The 17563-nt window shown below is 35.6% G+C and overlaps 2 protein-coding genes across 3 annotated transcripts; one reads left to right on the forward strand and one right to left on the reverse strand.

Moving 5' to 3' along the window:
* Positions 1 to 903: 903 nt before the first annotated feature.
* On the forward strand, positions 904 to 6337 carry LOC121431092 (ganglioside-induced differentiation-associated protein 1-like). Of its 2 annotated transcripts, none has more exons than XM_041628575.1 (5): positions 904 to 1138; positions 2263 to 2458; positions 3132 to 3302; positions 3931 to 4134; positions 5835 to 6337. In XM_041628575.1, the coding sequence occupies exons 2-5, from the start codon at positions 2386 to 2388 to the stop codon at positions 6194 to 6196; spliced, it is 810 nt and encodes a 269-aa protein (XP_041484509.1). In that variant the 5' UTR covers positions 904 to 1138; positions 2263 to 2385; the 3' UTR covers positions 6197 to 6337. The 2 variants fall into 2 exon arrangements, with proteins under 2 accessions (XP_041484509.1, XP_041484508.1); XM_041628574.1 differs by lacking the exon at positions 904 to 1138 and adding an exon at positions 1581 to 1884.
* A 5229-nt stretch (positions 6338 to 11566) lies between these two features.
* On the reverse strand, positions 11567 to 17044 carry LOC121431132. The gene is made up of 3 exons (XM_041628638.1): positions 16795 to 17044; positions 14150 to 14355; positions 11567 to 12050 (listed from the first exon to the last, which is right to left on the reverse strand). Exons 2-3 carry the CDS (start codon positions 14353 to 14355, stop codon positions 11801 to 11803), a joined length of 456 nt encoding a protein of 151 aa, XP_041484572.1. The 5' UTR covers positions 16795 to 17044; the 3' UTR covers positions 11567 to 11800.
* Positions 17045 to 17563: the final 519 nt, after the last annotated feature.

Genomic DNA, 17563 nt, shown 5'->3' on the forward strand with positions numbered 1-17563 from the left:
GGGAAGTGTTGAAAACAACACCAGTAAAGAATCAGACCGATATTGGTTTAACACGTACTGATTAGTGTCGCTAAATGACTATCTGGTGTTAGCCTATAGCCGAAGTGGTGCTGTTCCAACACATCTGTGTTATTTTCCTATAAAGATACCGAGCTTATGTTAAATTAACGCCGTTAGTTTTGCAGTGTACATTCTTGAAAATGACAAAAGTGTTCGATGGTTAATCATAATGTAACTTCTAGCTGTCTTTGTCGAAAATCGGTGAACCTGAACCAGTGGCGGACCGTGACCCGGAGGAGACAAAGCATTGGAGGGGCACAGCATTGTTCACAAACAATACAGTTCCCCTCCAATGCTTTGTCTCCTCCGGGTCACGGTCCGCCACTCGGACCTGAACAGTAGTTTTGTCCTATGTTTCGGAGCTGACGAATCATATGTTGTTTGTCTAGAGTCAAGGACGAAACGGCTATTTCGATTCACCAATTTTCGACAAAGACTTCTTGGCTGCGCTTTGTCACGAAGAGCATTTGACAATTCATTTTTTCTGTTGAATTCTCCGTACGTTGCGGAGCAAATACTGTTACAGGGACTACATACATATGATTATGGCCTCATCATCTTACATGTATCAATATGACATTTTAGCAATCGCTTCGCAGAAGCTTTCTTTAACGCAGATAATCGTTTGTCAAAAGCCCGCCATAACAGAGCGGCCTCTGTCGAAAATCGGTGAATCAAAACAGCAGTGTCGTCCGGGGGAGCGTTTCATCAATATTTTCATCCGACAAGTTGTCAGATCTGACATCTTCCCATGATTTTGATTGGCTGAAAGGCACTGTTCCTATGGTAACTTTCGAATAAAATGGGACTTGTCGGATAAAAGTCCGACAAGTCATTTCATGAAAAGCCCCCCTGGGCTCATCTCTCCATTGTGATTTGACGGCTACTTTCAATAGATTCTCAACGTGCTAGAGGGCTTCTGCATATTGGATGTTGGCTGTTCCGCTGAACTCCGTTGGCTCCACTTACCAAATACCGAAATCGAAGATCTAGCTCGATCTGTACAAGGACTCAATGGCCATATGTTTATGTATTGAGTTCGGATAAAACAGGGTAGTGAAGTTGCGGGACAGCCGAAGTAAGTCACTGTTTTTTTTTCTTTCTTCTTCTAAGTTTATTTTCCCCGATTTGGTGCATTTCAGGCCAAAACGGAATAATAATCATTTTTTTGGTACAGTGCTTTTTGAATATTTTTATGAAATAAATATGGATGAGCCCCGTCGGGGGGGGGGGGGGGTTGCATTGTTAACTCCCCTTATGGTGGCTGCACGATAGCGAGCCGTCTGTGTACGAGGAGAAAATAAAAATGTTAAAAAACTCCTCGAAACAGACGGCTGCCAGCTGTCTTGGACGCGCTAAAATATATGTTAATCTAGATCATTGTTCAACACACACATGCACTTTGGCCTCGATCGGTTCACTTAGTCCACACGTTTCACGACAATCTTTTATTCAAAGCAAGGTATCACAAACCAAGTTCGTTTTTTATCTCGTCTAGGAATCAATTGTGTTTGTCTTGAAAATTAAACAATCCATACAAAGGCATGCAAATACACGACACTTGGACCATTGGTTGTGTTGCGTTTTTGCAAAGCATAAAGACAGCTTTGCACTCGTTCTTATCCGGTGTACTCCCATCTTTGCAAAAAGTCCTTAGACAGTGGGTCATTATTTCGGTTTGTTCGAAATCTTGGTATTTTGTACGTTTCCTAGAGGTTTCACAAGTTCAGATTTCACCAGACTATTATTGTCGAACTCTGAAGATAAAAGATGTCATCTGTTCCTGTATTATATCATGCCGAAAGTTCATTCTATTCGCAAAGGGTGAGTTAAGTGGTTTGATACTAAGGGTACCAATAGCATGATAAGGCTGTAAAATACATTTATTAAAAGAAAAGCTATATGTTACAATTAGTTTGAGAGTGTTATAATAATAAAATTGGATGAAAGCTTCAATGTTTTACATTAAATTCAGAGTTTGGATTCTACATTCCGCCGACCCTAGTTTATAATTATAAATCGATGTGATTAAGAGGGTTGTTTTGATTAATAAATTATTTTTTCAGCCCCATTCTTAGAACGCTTTCGGAGTGTATAATTCCGTGGTGAATTAAGCTACTGCTGAAAATTGTGAACAGGATTTGAATAATAATATCCTTCTATTCCCCCTTAAACCAAGAACCATTTCATTTATTTCCTCAGGCTCGCCTTTCTTTCGCAGAAAAGGGCATCAGATACAAGAGTCGTCTGATCAACTTGATTTCTGGAGAAGTTCACGAAGAGTGGTTTCTGAGAAAGATCAATCCTAAAGGCCAAGTCCCAGCTATGGAACATCTTGGTCAATTCTATACAGATTCCCGTGACATCATAGAATATGTTGATACCCTGCCATCTGACCGTATGTATAGTCTGGGTTTCGAGGGCGCGTGGGTGTGTGTGAGGGTGTGCCTGTGTGTGTGTGCGTTTATTGCTAACAATGTGACATGATATGCTCATATGCTTGATATCGCAGAGGGCATCGAGTTAGAGTTAGGGTTTTTTGGTTGAGATAGAACAAAGATAAGGATTAGGGGTTTATTTAGTTTTGGAGGTTGGGTTTTCCTGTTGGCTTACCCTAGCGAGCAGATTTGTCGTCGGAGCAAATGTCACGGACCCCTCAATAAAATCAGACAGTGAAGTTAGTTTTCCAGATGAGTAAGAATGCAATGCATATCAATATTTCATAATAAATAATACACTTCTTTTTTTGCCTAGTGTAGTAACTTTAGCTCTTAGACAGATTTGGTCTCACAGAGGGTCTTTCAAAACAGAATAATACCCATCTCCATTCTATTACGGAGAGTCCCTGACATAAAGGCAGAAGCTCCCAATTTTTTAACGACTAGGCTGGTGCCTCCGTGATCGGTCTGACAAACTCAAGGCTCGATTTAAAAGTGTGAAAACCTACGTGTCATTACCATAGTTTAAAGAAAACGTGACTTATGCATAATAATACTAAAATATGTATCTATATACTTTTGCGACTTTACGTATTTTCTTTATTTTCTTCTCTTTTCTTTTAAATTTTATAGGACCAAAACTCTGCCCCGATGGTACCACAGAGTATGCCAGAAAGGTCAAGTACTACCGCGATAAAATAGAATCAATCAATATACCTGCAGTCTCGTTTGGATCTTTGTATCATCGCCATCTGACTGTGAATGCCAATGTACCAAGCTTCTTCAGCAAGGAGCAAGTTAAAGGTAAACTTTAAAAATTGCACTATTTCTAATACAAGTGATTACACGTATTGATATTGATTTTGCTGATGATAATAATACTTCTATTACTAATAGTAGTTGTTGGCAATATTATTAGTAGTAGTAGCAATAGTAGTAGAAGTAGTAGTAGTAGTAGTAGTGGTGGTAATGGTATGAATAGTTATAGCAGCAGTAGTACATGTATATTACTAACAGTTTTCGCTTAATTAGGAATAACCATATATAATGATGATAAACAATAAGATAAAATAATAATAATATTGATATTAATTATGATAATAATAATGATAGTAATTATAATGATGATATTGATGATAATGATTAACTTCAAATACAGAATACCGAGGACAATGTCTATTTTAATCATTCCACCAGTGTAATCATCAGCATTTGTGATTTACTTGTAGTTTGTACTCGTCTGGGAAACATTGCATCATAAAAATATTGAACACTTCAGAGTATTTGTGGAGTGATATGAGTCCAACATATTATTATTATCACATCGTAATTTTTCCTTTGCGTTTTAAATTCGAAAACGCATTGTTTACGGTTCTTTAATCTTGTTAATAGTAAATAACAAGGACAGTATTAATCTCACACCCTACTTCAGAGAAGCTTGCTGCTTCGGAAAAACATGTGGCCTCTGTACAGGAGAATTGTCCAGATTTGAAAGTTTTCCTCAACCGGCGGAAAGAAATGAGCGAAATGATGGGTGTAATCCAGGACGAGGAAAAGGTTATAGCCGTCTTAAACGACGCCGACAGAACCCTCGGCGAGATTGAAGAAGAACTGCAGAAACAAAAAGGGCAGTTCGGTGAGTATTAATTGTTTTTTATCCCCCTCTCTATCTCTCTCTTTCTCGCCCCCCACCCATGGCCTGTATTTCAGCGTGCCAGGCATAAAATTGACTCAATGAAAGGTATGTACGAAGAATTTGAAATATATTCACAAAAAAGAATTTCATAAAATACATTTCTAAAACCCCCCCAAAACACAAAATATTTCGAATCAGTTCAAAATAGTGGGTAAATACTAAACTAAAAATAATTTCATTTTGTGGGCCATATATGGGCCTGTCGTCAAAGGGAGTAAGATGCAAGTGGGCCATGTATTGGCCTGCCGAAAGGGTCAAGCTTGAATATAGGCTATTTCTTTCACTGGGGCATTTAATATCTATATAAAAATAGGAATGCCCGGTAGCATAGTAATATTATTTCATTTCTTGAAAGATATTGTGATATGAATGTTGTAATGATTAAAAGGGGTTTAACTGTAATGATCAAATTTAGGACGTATAAGATGGCGCTTTTAAGAGTCTGGTTCTGCCATGGTACTTTTAAGCCCGTTTTAATACTCTAAAAGGACAAGTCCACGCCAGACGAATGTTGATTTGAATAAAAAAGAGAAAAATCTAACAAGCATAACATTAATGTTTCATGAAAATTGGATGCAAAAAACGAAAGTTATGATATTTTAAATTTACGCTTAATTTCACACAACAGTTGCATGCACATCCTGGTCAGTATGCAAATGAGATTACTGATGACATCATCTATTCTCAATATCTACTGTATTTTATCATATGAAATATTCTCATTTTTCCTCACTGTCATCTGAAACAGAGCCAGTGTTTTCCCCTAAACATGTAGAATTACCTTTGTTCTAACATTTTATGGTTTAGTCTTGATGGTCTTTATTGCCACATCAGTAAAAATGAAATGTTATATAATTCAAACAATAACAAACACAAGAAAAAATTTGTGAGGGACATATTCGATGCTCTCATTTGCAATCACTGAGTTGTGCATATAACTGTTTTGTGAAAATTAAGCGAAACTGTAAAGTGTGGTAACTTTCGTATTATACATCCAGTTTTGCTGAAATTTTCAGTGTTGTGCTTTTTTCTCTTTTCTCTATATTCTTGCGTGGACTTGACACTAAAAATGTTTCTCAATTGAATTTATCGTCATGTGCAGTAGAAGACATGTCATAAAGCATACTATATATCATAGTTTGAAAAAAAATTAACTTCAAGACTAGGAAAGGTTAGATATTGGATAAATTTATAGAATATATATAAGAAGAAAATCGAATTATAAATATATGATAATATAGGATAATCAGTAAATTATATACTTTAATGTATAGATGATGCTGATAAAAAGTTTCTTCTCCATTTTCTCTTTCCTCTTATTCTTCCTTTTCCCCTCATCCTCCTAATTTCCCCTCACTCGTTTTTTTTCTACTGCTCCTGCTCTTTCTTTCTTTCTTCCTTTTCTTTTTATTTTTCATCCTCTCCATCTTCTTCTACTTTTTCGTCTTCTCCTTCTTTTTCTTATTAATTTTTTATCCTCTTCTTCCTCTTCCACCTCTTCTTCGTATTCGTTCTCTTCTTCTTCTCCTTCTTCTTTTTCTTCTTCTTTTTTCTTCTTCTTCTTCTCCTTATTCTTTTTCTTCTTCTTGTTCTTCTTCTTCTTTCCCTTCACTTCTTCTTCTCATTCGACTTCATACCAGGTGATGCTGAGTACTGGTTGTGTGGAAAGACCTTCACCATTGCTGATATTTTCCTTTCTTGTGTATTGCATCGTCTCATCTTTGTGGGACAGGCTCATCGATTATTCCTTTCAAAGCGCCCTCTTGTGACAGACTACTATAACCGTGTACTCGTTCGTAAATCCTTCCGTAAAGAATGCGTGTACGCAAACAGTAAGTTTTGGGGCGTGTTTGTCCCGATGATGCGTGCAACCATGAACAAGGCACGTCCATTTATTTCCGCTCTTTCCGCAGTTTCCATTGGTGTGTATGTGTATTACAGAAGGAATGAAATCGTAGATTTAGGAAATCTGTTGTATGAAAGGCTCCGACTTTATTTGTAGTAGTTGACAAAAATACACACATCCCCGTAAAAAAAATCCATTCATTTCCTCAGTATTTACGGGGTGGAATGTGCTGACTCCGAAATCGTGAAAAATACAATGAAATATATGGCAGTTCGTGTATTAATGTAAAGTAACTATGTTTTAAAAAACTTCAGCCTCGGCCAAATTTCGCCATTGAAGTTCTCTAAGAGTGAGACGAATGCATATGATTATCAGCAGGCCTATATGCTTATTTGAATCATAAAACTATTCACACAGTCGCGTTGACAAACTGGCTGTTGACACCCAATAATGATATCCCTTTGAAAAGAATTTTTGTCCATTTCCTATTTAAATCATTATATTCATGTAATTTCCTTTAAAAAGTGCAATATCATACATATCATATTATTCCGCGAGTAAGCGTAGCGAGCGGGCTGTTCGGACATATTTTCAAATTTGGAGTTGTGAATCTCACTTTTTTTGTCATGAATGGCGTCAGTTATTGTTAAAAAGGGCATCCTTGCGAGATATTGCAAATCGCGAGCTCACACTTTTGGACATTTCATGAGACCTGAAATTTCAGTTAAACATTCCAACAGGTTTTCATATCATTGATGATGTGTATCTAACTAAAAAATGGACGCAAGCGCGAATAGCGAGTCGATTTTTTTTAAGAAGCTGGTATGGGCTGGATTAGTGACTGATGAATATATCTCACCAATCGAATTATGCGGGCGCAAAGCGCGAGCTGAAAACCTATGATATTCCAAACCTGAAAAATAGACATTCTAAGCCCTTTTTGTATTAAACAAAAGAATGAGTACTTTACTAAACAATAATTGATGCGAGCGCAAACTTTGTAATGTTCTAACCAGAAAAAATGGACATTCTATGCATTTTTTTAATAAGAAACAGAATGAGTATCTTACTAAACAAGAAGTAAAGTGATTTTCTAACCTTGATTGTATCATGTTTTACTTCAAAAAGTGTATTTTATTTTGAAAAGGGCATATTTCATTGGGGAAAAGGGCGCCAACCTACAATGAGCTGCAACTGCGACCCGCTTTGTGCAGTAGGAATGCATACCAAATCTCAGACATTATCTTGACGATGACGTCATGTCAAATTTACATTGCTGCAGTGTAGACACATTACAGGCAAAAGAAGAGAAGTCGTGAGATGCAGAGCTATTGCATTGTGAGCTGCCGACCTGCAATGCAATTGCACTGATATGCGATTTGCAAGTTTGTTGCAAACGGATCCTAGCTCAATCGCATCGTAATGTGTGCGCTAGACTTAAAGGATGGCCTTTTATGATGTATACAGAGGAATGGGTCTACTTCTTTGATTGAATTCCATGAAACATTGTAACTGAAATTAAAAAAAGACGATATAGCGTTTATGGCTCCAGAGCACATTTTTTTTTCTAAAAACAAATGAATTTGCTTGTTCGTTTCACTTTCTGAAGAATAAAAGGAAACTAGTAAAAATAAAATTTTCTTTGCCTTTTCTTTAATTATTTTGTACTTTACATACTTTTTTTTAAACAAGTGCACACCTAGTTACCAATAATACATATAGCATTTTCATTTATTTGAAAGCAAGATAAACGGGCATAGGTGCCGCGGCCAGGGATCAAACCCCGGACTTTCCATGTATAGCAAGACACCTTAGACCACTCGACCACGGCACCACTATATACACACACTTTTTTTTTTTTTTTTCATATTGTTTTATTCTGATTCCATGAACAAAAATATATAACATTTCAAATTAACATTTCAAAACACATAATATTTTACATTTCATATTTGGACATTTTTCACTAACTTAATACCAGCATAAATCATATATAACTTAAAGGAGAAACAATGAAATCAGTTATAAAAAAATCAGTTATAAAACACACCCTCACACAAAAACAACCCTAACACACACAAACACACACACATATATATACACACACACACACACAAATATATATATAAATATACATAAAAACGTATATACATAAATATATTTATATGTATATTTGGAGTAAAATTTTATCATTCATGGTTTAAAATGAATTTATAAAAACCTGCATTGTAATGCTTTCTGTTGCTCATGGGCTTTCTATCACATATAGGACCTTTGTCAGGGTTTTCAATTAAGGGTTCAATTCCTTCTCTTTCTCCTTCGCCCATTAATTGTTTCTCTTCCTTTTGATAATCTTAGGCGGTTCAATCCGATCAATCAAACCCCTAACTCCCGACCAATCAAACCCCATCCAATCGCTACGGGTTTGACATAATTATCGTTGTTAGTTGCAATATTTCCTTCTAGATTAACTGTAGTCCCGAAATGACCTGTGTAAAGAGATAAATGGGCACAAAAAATGTATTCTATCAGATTACATGATTCTTTATTTGAAAATAATTCATTTAATACAATTATATATCCGTCATTTCCTTTTACACAAACCTTTGCAATGATTTCTCAAAGACTAAAATATTTATTTTTTGACAGCTTTTCTTTAATCATTTGTTCATTATTTTCTATCCTTGACGTATAACGTATTTTATTTTTCGTAAATATATATATCTACGCAAAATGAAATATGTTCTACGTCAAGGATAGAAAATACCTATATATATATATATATATAAATGCATATAATTAATGATTTACCAAAGACTACAATTCCTAAATGTACAACATTTTAAATAATCACGGTCAGATGCACAACAATATACATGTACTGTGAGGTGAAAAAAACCCCAATCAAATACATATTTATAAAAAACACTTATGACAGAAATGGAAATATTCTCTGAAGTAATGCTTCATGCTAAAGTGATTTACGTAAACATGGTATATGATCGTGTATTATTCATATTCGAGTCACCTACGCTATGAAAAATAAATCGCCGAATGAAACTGATTTTTTTTTCCATTTCCTTCCATTACTATACGACTTTATTGATATTCATAGTTTCCCTTTCATAATATTGTTTCGAGACAGATAAATAACATTGATTTTTATAATGCACTTAGATATTCAGTAATGCTACATTACTAATTATACCCCCTGAATACGGCCAGCTATGTGCGCACTGATGGCATAAACATTGATTTTTTTCATTATAAAGCGTTAATTATGAAGAAAACCATATATAAAAACGATTTGTTCATACAGTAAGTGAATCTAAACATACTTTCGTCGCACGCACTACGAACCGTCCTCTCTGCGCACTTCAACGATAAAGTTAGTTTTGCAGAAAACACATTTAAAGAAAAGCTTTTTTAAAACCAGGAAAAAATGCACCTACAAGGAGAGCAATTTACCTGTGTCTTTGTTCGATAGTTCAGGTTCCATAGTTTCAGCCCGTATCTTTATATTTTCTTGAAGTGAATTATTTACGCCGCAATGGGCATCGTGGAATAGATACAGTGCGCTATTGCGCCTCGCGATTTCACCACGAACAGTCCGCTCTGTTACGATGTCCACTGTAGCGTAAATAATTCACTTCAAGAAAATATAAAGATACGGGATGAAACTTTGGAACCTGAACTATTGAACGAAGACGAAGGTAAATAATTTGCCCTCCTTGTAGGTACATTTTATGCTGGTTTTAAAAAAGCTTTTCTTTAAATGTGTTTTCTGCAAAACTAACTTTCGCATTGAAGTGTGCGGAGAGGACGGTTCGTGGTCCGTGCGTGGTGCGTACTCACATCATGTATGGAAAACAATATGGATTCTTCTTCACCAGACCCCCGTTGCATAAATGATACTACACAGCAAACACTGTGGTGTTAACCGGTGTACATAGAGGATCACACCAGTTATTTTTGCACCGGTGTCAAATTGGTGGTGTAAGTTTTACACCTATAGGTGTTTTACAACACCTATGGTTGTTACATTTACACTCTTTGGTGTTATGTTCAATCTCTATGGTGTTATTTTAACACCTCAGGGTGTGGTCCTCCAATAACACCACAGTTTTTACAGTGTATTAGAGCGATTTTGCTATCCAGTGGTAACGTCCCTGAAGTCCTTGATTCTGATTAGTTGCTTAGCGTTGTTACCATGACAGTCGTACCATTAGATGGCAAGTTTACTGTAACAGCTACGGGGCTTGGGGCGTGTAGTGATAGTCATAATGAAGGGACCGATCCCCGACACATCCGAACCGATAACGAGATAACTTTCATCGGTCTTAAGTAGATTCCATTGATGTTTAATACTGTAGCAGGTGTTCTGTTTATTCAAGGGATTCTCCAGGATGAAGATAATACGATTTGAGCAGATAAAGTAAAATCAGAAAGTCAAAGCCCTGAAAATTTGATCAAAATCGGACAAGGAATAACAAAGTTATATATGTCATTTAAAAAATTTGCATTATTCCGGTGACACCTTTTTAGGCATGTCTTCATGAATATTCAATGAGCAAACGGATGACGTCACATCCCCACTTGTTCTTTTGTATTCTATTGTTTTGAAATTACGTTCCTTCAATATTTTTCCTCCAAGAACTAAAAAAGAGGGATTGACAACGATTTAGTGCATGAGATATTCATCGCACCAACTTATTCATTATAAGGGAGAACTACCATTCACACATTTGTGAAATAGCTAAACAATTATGATTTCATGTAATAACATAAGGAAAAAGAAAGTGGGGATGGAACATCATCAGCCCGTTCAATTAATATTCATGACGCCGTGCTTATAATGGTTTTCACAAATTACTGGGCGTTGTGCCGTGCGCCTGTAATCCAAGCTTTATGGGGAAGTTACAAATTGATGCAGGTTCGAGTCCTGGTCACGTCTTTCGGATGGTGACGTGAAAGGTCGGTCCAGACGTAAATAATCATATCTGACTGATACAATAGACCAGTTCGTAGTTATTTCATGGACAATTTTGGTCAAATGACCTTTCATTTTGATAGGCAGATTTCAAAGCAAGATATTACGTAAGCTTGCCTTACATAGCAGGATGAAGAAATAGAATAGACCAGGTGACTAGAATAGCATGCCAAAGAACACTTTATGAAGGTATTTGTTGCATTCCTACTTCAAATGCACATCAGAAGATGTTGCACAATGTACTTGGCAAAATGTGAAATACCAGTCGTTCGTGGACACATTGTTGTTTTTTTGTGGATGTAAGTGAAAACCGCAATTCGAAAGAATATATGAATAATCAAGACATCAAAGTTGGTGCTTATCTAATTAGATTTTAAACCAACATGTCACTTTAGTACAAATGACCTTCCTCTGATCATGCGCAGAAAGGAACTACGAACTGGCTTATTAAGTCTGACGAAACTCAAATACACATACACATACACACTTGCTAAACTTTCAAATTCAATAACTTCGTCATTTCTTATCAGATTTTGATAAAATTTTCAGCATTTTGCTTTGTGAACTTTACTCCACTTATTTTAATTTAAATATTTTCAGTCCCGAGTATCCCTTTAAAGACTTCGTCTTGTGCGACCACTTGAATACAATTTATGCACTTTAGTAACATTCGCAAATCATCACACTACTTGTTTTGTGAAAGCCTCTTTAATACAAGGAAGACGTATAAAACATTTGAAGTCTTTCAAGTATTCTGAACTAAAATTTGATTATTTGTAAACCACGCTTTTGCAACCGAAGCCGATTGTTTCCTTTGTTTTCTTCCAAACAATAAAGCTTAGGGCACCGTTTGCATCTACGTCCTCTATGTCCTGTACGGGTTCTGTATAATACACAAATTCCGACGACAGATTGGGACGACTCAAGATCACCTTGCAGCCACCTTCCGTTATATTCAGGCGATTAGCTACACACTCATCGTATTCACAGTCTGTGACGTTTGCAAGGAGTCGCGGTATTCTGAAGAAAAAGTAGACAAAGAATAACAATACTAATAATGATAACAATAATGATAATGCTAAGACTATAACAACAATGTTCATAATAATTAATACTGATAATGATAATAATGATAATAATAACAATAACAACAAAATGATAATAAAAGTGATGATCTTAATAATGATAATAATAATAGATGCTTATATAGCGCATAATCTACAGAATCGCTATGCGCTTTACAAAGAAGGTATTACTTAGAATAAAATACATAAATATTAAATGAAAGATTAACACAACATTGCAACATACCTATCCTAAATCAAATAATGTAACATGAGAACAAGTACGTTTTTAAAGATTTGAGAAAGGTGGAAGTACATGTGATGGCCCTCAGATTATTAGGCAGTTTATTCCACAGTACAGGTGCTGCTAACTGAAAGGCACGATCTTAAAGGTATTGTTTAACTTTGTGAGCAGCCGATTTAAAAAATTCTCAAACCAAGATGAAACATGTGTAAAAGTGCGTGTATTAGAACTATTAAACCCTGAAAACAAACATTATTGAGAATGAAAAGCTATAACTACAAGGCAAACACCGATTTTGTAAATAGGAGTCTATAAGACGCCTAAAATAGTACACATAAGTGTATTGGATGAAATTAAGATGGTGTTTCCGGTCACTTTATATTTCAATTTTTTAAGTACTTAATAATTATTTTCGAACGCAATTTTTTCTGGGCTTTATGTTTGTAATATATCACAGATACAGGTGACAAGTGTGGCCTTCTAGCTCAGATTTTTTAAAAGTCAAACCAATGTTAACCAATCACTTTAATCACTGACATAGATCCATCTACGGTACAATCTATTCTCAGATGCACCATTGCCGCTGTTTGAGCTATAAACCTATTCCAGAGTTCATTTATGGACATGGTTCACTCAAGGAATTACCAAGCCAGGTACACATGTACATCACAAGGTTAGGGTAAAACGAAGGACCCTCGGATCAAAACACGAGTATCAAGGCCACTAGAACATAATTTCTCACAGATTTTTTAAAACGTATCTTCGAATACACACATACAATATACAAACGGTACAGGTAGTGGTCGTCGGTCCATGTATGAGGACATTGTAATCGGGGAAAAAATGCGATAATGGCATAACACGACATCTTTGACAAAGGGCAAGGCCCGCGACGACGACGAGTTTAGGTTTTTGTTCAAAAAATTAAATTTACAATTATGATTGATTCTCAGCTAAAATCAATCATTAAAATCATTATAGGGCATCCTAAAATGCATGAACGATTATGACATTAAGTCATAAATTAGGTCGTTATCTTTGACAACTGTTTTATATCGAGTCCCTTTGGTTTGTGTAACATTCATTTTGAACTTTGATGTAAAGGATTTGTTTGTTGATGGTTTATTGATAAAAATATACATTAAAAAATACATGAATCAGTCCCATCTTCTTCCTCTTATTTTGCAAGAAAAAATGAGCATATACCTTTTCCCCCCAATCTCTTTAAATTGATTATTGAAAGAAATCTAAACGATGGTCAAACTGTTTTTTCGTTCAGAACAATCGTAATGGTAAACAAATATTTGGTGATTTATGAAATAAATAAAAACTGTTAGTTCTTGACCATGTTGACAATTAAAAAGAAACAAAGTATGTAAATTCATCCGCTAGATTAAATTAGCATAACTCGCTGGAATTCATTTTTGAAAAGTGGAAAATAGAAATAAGACAAAGTGGAGATAAAATCACTCTTGAAGCCCCCAGATAGAATTTACCGTAAAATAATACCCAAGCCGAAATGGGGTACACTGTAAAAACTGCGGTGTTAAAATTGACACCAATTGGTGTTTATAGAGGACCACACCTGAGGTGTTAAAATTACACCCTAGAGATTAAACATAACACCAAAGAGTGTAAATGTAACAACAAAATGTGTTGTAATAACACCTATAGGTGTAAAGCTAACACCACAAATTTAACACCGGTGTAAAATAATTGGTGAGGCCATCTATGTACACCTGTTAACACCATAGTTTTTGCTGTGTATACTTAAATTAAGTCCTATGATTTGATGACTTTAAGTAACTCACCTCGAAATATCAGTGGTGTGTTCCACCACCGGGCGGCAAAGCTCGTATTCTAATCCAGGTGTAAAAGTACAGTTGCGCTGCCCAGCGCCAGAAGAATCATCTGAATTGATTGATATGGTATTTCCTGCTTCCCCCAGGTCTAAAGGGACTGCTGCAATCACCCCCGCAAGAGCAAGAGTCACTATTATTAGGTTCTCCTTATGCATCTGTAAACGTTAATTATCAAACAATGAATGACAATGATGACGATAACCATTAAAATGATGATGATGTCGACGATGAGGAAATTAAAAAAATATATATAAGAGCTCACTTGCAAAGGGGGTTAGGTCTATTTTTCATCAAATTTGATTTTTATGTCTCAGTGTATAGATTTTTAGTAGCTCTATAAGATGATACCAAAGAAAAGTTGAAATTCCTATTAAAAAGTGGACTAAAATGCCAAAGAAAAATCACTTTTTTCAAAAGGGTTAGGTCCACATAGACCTAACCCCTTTTGCAACTAAACTCTTCTGAAGAACTCATTTTTCAAATAGGTCCATATTTCATGAATTTTATCGTTTTCTGTCTCTAAAACTCTTAATTTTTAGGCACTCTAAAGATATTTAAGAAAATTTAAAATTAAAATGAAAACGTGAATGAAAGTAGCAAAGAAAAAAAAAATCACATTTTCTATTAAAAGATTTTCGATTTATTTCAATTTGTTTGCAAAAGGGGTTAGGTCCATAATGATATTTTTTCAAAAATATATAGACAAAAATTGAAGACAGGTACATTTCTTTTATATGTTCACATGATAGGGTAGAACAACAAGGCAATTTAGTTTCTCATAAGAATATTGCGATAAGTCAGAATAAAAAACATGGTTTTCTCAGAATGGTCCAAAGTGGTCCTAATCCCTTTTGCAACTAAACTTTTCATATTTTCATCTTCATATTCTTGCTTTTCATCCGACATAGTAACATTTCTGGTTTTATATTGTTGTATTTTCTATGTTTATGCAGATAAACCTGAGGTGAAATTGGTCTTGGCCTGTAACTTGAAGTCGGCGGTGGAGGGGGGGGGGGTTAGGCCCACGATCGCGACGAAAATTTGCAGGTAGGTAGAGAATGACATAACCTACGACATAACAAATGAAATTGCACTAAAATCATTATTTTTTATATTGATTTGTCAATATAATTTATTCATGAAATCATCTTTTTGTTCTAATTCAACTAAATAGAGCTCCTAGTAAAACATTTTTTTTGTAAAAATATTTTGTGTGGCCTTCCTAACACCTACAAATAAACAAAATCTGCTCCCCAAAATCAATTTTTCTAAATTTCGTAAACTCTTCAAAATGTTCGGCAACATACTGTCCACACGACAACTGGTTAAAACTTAAGCTATTCTGGGTAGTTTTAAACAATAATGTGTGCTTTGGGTGAAAACTACACAGTATTGGTCGAATACTACCCAGAGTTTGAAAATTTGCTTAACCAATAGTTGTGTTGACAGTATGTTACTCGACATTTTGAGGGTGTATATATATCCTTTTTTGTATCTTTTAGAAAATGTTCATTCGACAAAATTCATCGGGGACGTTATTTCAGTCATACATAGCATCAACTCAAATGATTGGTGTCAATAAAACTGAGAATAATCAGTCATTTATGATAAAAAAAATAATATTGACTTTGTACATGATATGTTTTAGAGCAATTTGGGTCTGACATGCATACATAGGCCCAAATAGGCGTAATCTCGCAACCGCGTGCCAGGGCCTTCCAATTTTTTTCTCAAAAGTTTTGCGAGACTCAAAGGTTAAATTCAGCAAGCGATGGATCAAAACATTTCACGCAGCGGATATATCGCAAAAATATCGAGGGGGGGGGGCTGAAAAGGCCCCTAGGTAGGTTCGGTTCAGTTCAGTTCATTTATTTTCATAATCTCTATAAAAAAAATATCAAATACAATCAAAATTTACAAAACAAGTACAAACGAGAGTATTCAAAGTTTAAACAATAGCATGAACATTACAATTGATAGTATGATGGAACTAGCAAAGGCCAAGGGCCTATCACGGGCTAGTCCCCGAAAGGATATCAGTGAAATTATTGAGTTACATGTATGAATTAATATTTTAAAGGAAATAGCAAAACAAAACAGACAAACGAACAAACAAGTAATTCGATATTTTTGAGTTGGTTAAAAAAAATCATTTAAGTGCATTGTTTTTAGATCGAGAGAAAAGGTACATTTTATAATTACGTTTGAAAGACGATAAAGTGGGCATATTTTTTTATATCATTTGGTATGTCATTCCAACATTTCGCTCCTACAAAAGATACAGTTGTACGAGAAAATTGATATTTGTATAACGGCAAGCGTAAATGGCTACTGGTCCTTGTGAGGGTTCAGTATTGGGATCTTTACCAAGTTATTTAGATTCTGGAAACTATCACCAAGATTGAGGTTAAGGATCGTGGAGATAGTATAGTGATATGAATCGAACTGTGAAAGTATAGGTCTGTTACCATGGTTACGTACTAAATAGGCCTATATACCATGTCTACTGTGACTAAAGATTTTCGTTTTGTAGGTGCAATGTCGGCCCATATGTACCAAACAAAGTGAGAAAAGAGATCGAAAATATTGCTCACCTTTGAGAGATGTCAAATTCGATGAAAATTATATTTGTAATGAAGAAACGTTTTGCAAAAGTACACAGGAACTTGTATCCACTGCTATGCTCTTTTGCGTGCTGTAATATTCTGAAGCATTCTGTTACTAAACGTGCATATATATGCTGAAGATAATCTAAATTTTGTAATGCGGGATTTTCCAGTGCAAAATAGAATGTGATTAATTTAGGTATAATCGGCAATTGACTTATTGCTTCTGAGAATTTTTATGCAGCCATAGTTTCAAAAGAGTCTCGGCAAAACCCGTTACCGGGAGTACTTCCGTCGTTCTGCAACTATCGTGACTTTAAAATAGATACAAGCATTTGCCGGTCTGTGCATGCGTATTTGGCAACATTCAAAAGCGTACATGGGGTGTGTCCGTTCATGGAAGGGTGGGTGTACGTGAGTGTGTGCGCTCGAGGGGGCGTGTAACATTAAAGTGTGCGTGAGGGGATCGCGCGTGAGCGGGAGATCTTGAAATCAGCACGTACGCATACATAAATCTCCTTTCACAGTATAGCATGCAGCGGCCGCGGAACTGCCAACCCCATTTTTGGCCAAAACCGTGTTAAAAAAACACACATGATTATTTTTTTCCCTGATCAACCCCAGCCCCCGCCTTTAAATAAGTTCCACAACGCCTGGCATGCATAAGCAAGGGTTTCGTTTGTAAAGGTAGTGACTTAGTTTGATTTGTTTCAATACAATTTATTCATTGAATATAGAGGATTGGAAGTGTCGTGAA

The sequence above is a fragment of the Lytechinus variegatus genome, chromosome 17 (genome assembly GCF_018143015.1).
Source record: "Lytechinus variegatus isolate NC3 chromosome 17, Lvar_3.0, whole genome shotgun sequence".
In the NCBI taxonomy this organism is placed as follows: domain Eukaryota; kingdom Metazoa; phylum Echinodermata; class Echinoidea; order Temnopleuroida; family Toxopneustidae; genus Lytechinus; species Lytechinus variegatus.